The sequence below is a fragment of the Aegilops tauschii genome, chromosome 7 (assembly GCF_002575655.3).
Source record: "Aegilops tauschii subsp. strangulata cultivar AL8/78 chromosome 7, Aet v6.0, whole genome shotgun sequence".
In the NCBI taxonomy this organism is placed as follows: domain Eukaryota; kingdom Viridiplantae; phylum Streptophyta; class Magnoliopsida; order Poales; family Poaceae; genus Aegilops; species Aegilops tauschii.
The window spans coordinates 643,133,666-643,137,974 of NC_053041.3; the positions used below are offsets into that span (position 1 = coordinate 643,133,666).

Sequence of the window (4,309 nt, forward strand, 5' to 3'; positions counted from 1 at the left end):
TAATCAAGTGTAGAAGTTAGACACGATCTCAAGAGAACTACCACGTGGAGTGCGTGGTGAGAAATCAAAATTTGATAAACAATAAAATTTTGTAAGAATTGGCCACATGAAAGATAACACTAGAATGTGTTCCATTTGAAATAACGACTATCAAGGCCTATTTTAAGATTTCTAAAATCAATAAGCGATTTTTATAATGCAATGGAAATATTTGTGTACAATAAATCTATATTTAGATTTAAATCTTTGATAAACATTTAAAAGCGAGGTAAGGGTCGATATAATGGGATGAAAAGGTGTGAAAGAGAGGGAAAACTAGACCTTATGTCAAAAGACAATAGTTTTGCATTGAGACCCACACCAATTTGCGTTTTAGGGACCAAGGCCACCTACAATGTCATCTGTACATTGGTTTACCCTCTTTTAGTAGTTGAAGATACCGATCGTCGCTCCAACAACAAAACTCAGAAATACTGGAAAAAATTAAGACGTAAATACAGAAAGTTTTCAACCATCTATATCAAGGAATTCGTAAAATAAATCAGGTTTTAAATTTCCAAAAACCACAGGATTATTTACGAAAGGACAAATGTTGGGCCTAAAATCAATCACAACTAATGTAGCTACTAAAAGCCCATGCATATATGAAGTGCGAAAATATTAATTTTACACTAAATAAATGTTGAATATAATGTGAGAAATATAAAAACATGAAATAATTCTAGCCGCGCAAATGCGCGGGTCACCCTGCTAGTTCCACTGAAAGCAGCATATATCCTGGACTTCCGAGTCTCAAACTGAAGCTTACGTTGTCATTAGTCTCAAAATATCATGTGCACAAGGGTCACCGGAACATTTCTGGATTCCATAGTACTGGTATGAGACAACATATGTAAACCTCATGTCAGCTATTGCTTTGCATTGTGTCATTAGTGGAGAGTCCTCATACTTGCTTGCTCCGTAGCCTTTCATTAGATCTAACAAACATAGAAAGAGAAGTGAGAAGTCACTACAATTTCCTAAGGACCCATTCAGAACAACATCATAGGTTAAATAATGCAAATACCATCATCTTTGGCCATATCAAGAAAATCCTGAGCTCCAAAGCTTTTCGGTAGTACATAAACACTCTTACTGTTTAAACAAGAGCAGCAACGATTTTAAAACTGGATCACTAAGCATGACGCAAAGAGCAGACATGTGAATGGGCTGTAAGAAATTACCATCTATATATGATGCCAAAGATGAAGCTCATCTTCCAATGTATCTTCCTCACGGACCTCCTCCCCTGTTCTTCTGTCCACAATTTCGAGGAAAAATTTTCTCTCATCTTCAGGGTTTGAACATTTTCCTGAAACAAAGTTAGTTTTGATGGCAATCAGAAGACACAAAAAAGAAATCCACATATGCCAATTCAAGAAAATGTTACTCAAGGGAGAAAGAACCTGGGTAAATATCTTGCAAGCAGAAAAGTACGGTAATTCCATCATCACTTGCCTCCTCTAGATTATGTGATGAAAACATGAAATATTCTTTGTAATAAGGAATCAAGACCCTCGCAATACATAAGTTCTTCCAGAAAGGAAATGAGAAAAAGGTCAGAAGAAACATGGCAATTAACAGAAGTAGCGCCTTTGTTATCCCGCACCCACTTCTCATCGCAGAGAGAGCATAACCCCCTGTCACGGCGAAACATGCAAAAGGTTGTGAGCTGGTCTTTAGTTGAGGGCATGTCACGTGTGATATCGCTTCCACGCTTCTCCTTGCCAAGCACTACTCGTATTGGAGGGTGCGACGATGCTGTGAAGGATGCTCAGGCCTAGCAGTGGACCTGTAAAACTCGGAGGCGAACTGGTAAGCAGCCTTCCGTGCAGGGATTTCACTCCTGGTACGAGGTCCTGGTAGAGTGGGCCCATGTGTAAACAGTGATGCAGGAAGTGGTAAAGACAGCACAGCCGCTGCTAGTGCTGGTGTGTCCATGCTTCTTACCGGGGGTTGGATCCCACAGGCAAGAGCAAGGTCACACCGAGTGTGGGCGAGACCATCCAACAAGCTGAGAACGAGTTTATGTTGTGCCACCATACGGCGCTCCACATTACTCTCTTCTAGATCACGCCCCTGGAGTGGGTTGGTGGATGTTTCACCAAAATGTCTGTCTGCGAAAAGAGTGTAAAAATAGAATTATTTTCAAGTATGTGTTACTCCTAAGGAAATAATAGACCTGCGATGCTATGAAAACTTCAACTAGTAATTTTCCTATGATTACTTCGAAGCTTTAACAGGAATACTTAGGCTAATGAAACAGTAATGTGCTATGCAGATAGCTTCCGTTCTAGATTCTCCTTAACTAATCTCACCATCTAGTGTACCAAGCTAATGCAGTGATGCTTCAAACAACTACAAACTAATAATCAACCATGAATATTAAAAATATCTACATGATAAACTAGAAATATTCGCAGGGGTGTAAGTTATACTTTTACAGAAAGATGGGCAAATAAAAGATGTTGCTACAGTTTTCTGTAGACATAACCGATGCCTGAATCTACACAAACTCAACAAAGCATTATTTTTACTACCGTTATACCTTAAACTTTCTTATGAATATGTAACAACAAGACAAAACAACAGTTTTGCTAGAACTCATCTGGATGAGATTTAATTTGGTCTCATTCACCTTTTATAGCCATTGGATGTGATGCTATAAGATGCGTGTGTGCTGACGTGGTTGTATCCGTTCTCGTTTTCCAGGTGAATGAGACCAAATTACGTCTCATCTAGATGAGTTCTAGGTACTCCCAAACATTAATCTGACAGAAGATACACAAACCAAAATAGTCTGCAAACTCAGGATACTTACGATCGGGAGTGGGCAACGGCTGCTTTGCCATCAGATCTACGGCGGCCTGTAGATGCTCCATCGCCGTCATGGATGGAGGGCCGGCCGGCAACGGAGGCTGCGCCATGGTTGTGGATGCCCCCGCAAATTGCATCGCCGGGCGCGTCAGGGGGTGACCATGCGGGGCGGTCGGCGCGCCTTGCTGCGGAACTATCACAGGCGCACCTTCTTGCGGCGCTGGCACCGCCATGTCCGCGCCCTGCTGCAGGACCGTCTCCACCAGACGCTCGGCGCGGCGGCGGCGCCGTAAGTACACGGCGGGCTGCTGCGGGGCCAACTCCATCACGGGCGACCCGTGCTGGGTTGGGAGCGCCCCAGTAGCTCGAGACGCCCCTGCGGACACAGCGACGGTATCCTGGTGGACCTGGTCGGCGGCTAACATGGACGAACTGGGGGCGGCCACCGCGGCTGGCTGAATCGGGTCGGCGGAGTTGCGGGCGGCCATCTGTGGCGGATGGTGATTAGTGGCGGAGCGAACAAGGGTTTCGTGGGGCGGCGGCTGAGGGTGGGAGGAGGAGCGGGCTAGGGCAAGGGAGAACGGGGCATCCTTATAAATGCGGCGTGCTCCAGGTTGCCGGTTTTGGCATCAGCCAGCGGTGTCGCCGATGGAGGAAAGAAACGCGGCGAGTGTGAGCGCGAGGGTGGGTGGGGATTTAGCGGGTTTTGGAAGCTGGGCCTGCGTGGGTCTATACTCTATTCTTTTTTTTTTTCTTGAGGGATGTCTATACTCTATTCTAGTGCCACCTTTCTGGGCGATATAAGCCCAGTAGCCTGCTCGGAATGTTTTGGGTTGGGTCGTATTGCATTTTTTCGATTTTCAGGCAAGCAAGAGAATGGGACTGACGACTCGAGCTTGGGTTTTCTTCTCCCGGGGCAATTCTGTCGCCGCCGTCGAGCTTTTCCCTTCCCTCCCCTGATCACACCTCTGGTCTTGACTCGGGCCGTTCTCGGGGTGACCCAAGGTCACCGCCAGGCCTAGGTCGACTCCTCAGCCGTGAGAAGGGAGTTAGGGCTCCTGCAACACCCGATTGGATCTAAAGTCGGGTTAGGGTTCCAGAGTTATGGTAGCGGACAGCTCCTCGATGGCAGGGGCGCCGGGAGGAAACCCCGCTGGTGAGATAGCAAAGATGATGGCGGAGCTTGGACTTCGCGAGGAAGACTTGGACGACGTCGTCTACGATGAGAAAGAGGCACCTCTAGAGGCTGCGAGATGTATCGCCATAGCCCGTGTCCACATCAACAAGCCCTACAGCCAGTTCTGGTTCTTCAAGAATATGCGAGCGGCATGGGATCTAGCGCATGACTGCAAGTTCCGTTCTCTGGAAGACAATCTTTACACTGTGCAATTCTCCTGCTTGGGGGACTGGGAGCGGGTCATGTAGGACGGCCTGTGGAACTTCCATGGAAACG

General features: G+C 46.3%; 1 protein-coding gene across 1 annotated transcript; it reads right to left on the bottom strand.

Moving 5' to 3' along the window:
* Positions 1-747: 747 nt before the first annotated feature.
* LOC123495130 (uncharacterized) lies at positions 748-3,381 on the bottom strand. The gene is made up of 2 exons (XM_045231934.1): positions 2,861-3,381; positions 748-2,156 (listed from the first exon to the last, which is right to left on the bottom strand). Exons 1-2 carry the CDS (start codon positions 3,342-3,344, stop codon positions 1,774-1,776), a joined length of 867 nt encoding a protein of 288 aa, XP_045087869.1. The 5' UTR covers positions 3,345-3,381; the 3' UTR covers positions 748-1,773.
* Between the last annotated feature and the right edge of the window lie 928 nt (positions 3,382-4,309).

Bases quoted from the DNA above. Each gene is read 5' to 3' on its own strand.
- LOC123495130 (XM_045231934.1), bottom strand. From the start codon at position 3,344: ATGGCCGCCCGCAACTCCGCCGACCCGATTCAGCCAGCCGCGGTGGCC. The intron at 2,157-2,860 runs GTAAGTATCCTG...CTCTTTTCGCAG, and splicing joins GCCGTTGCCCACTCCCGATC to ACAGACATTTTGGTGAAACA.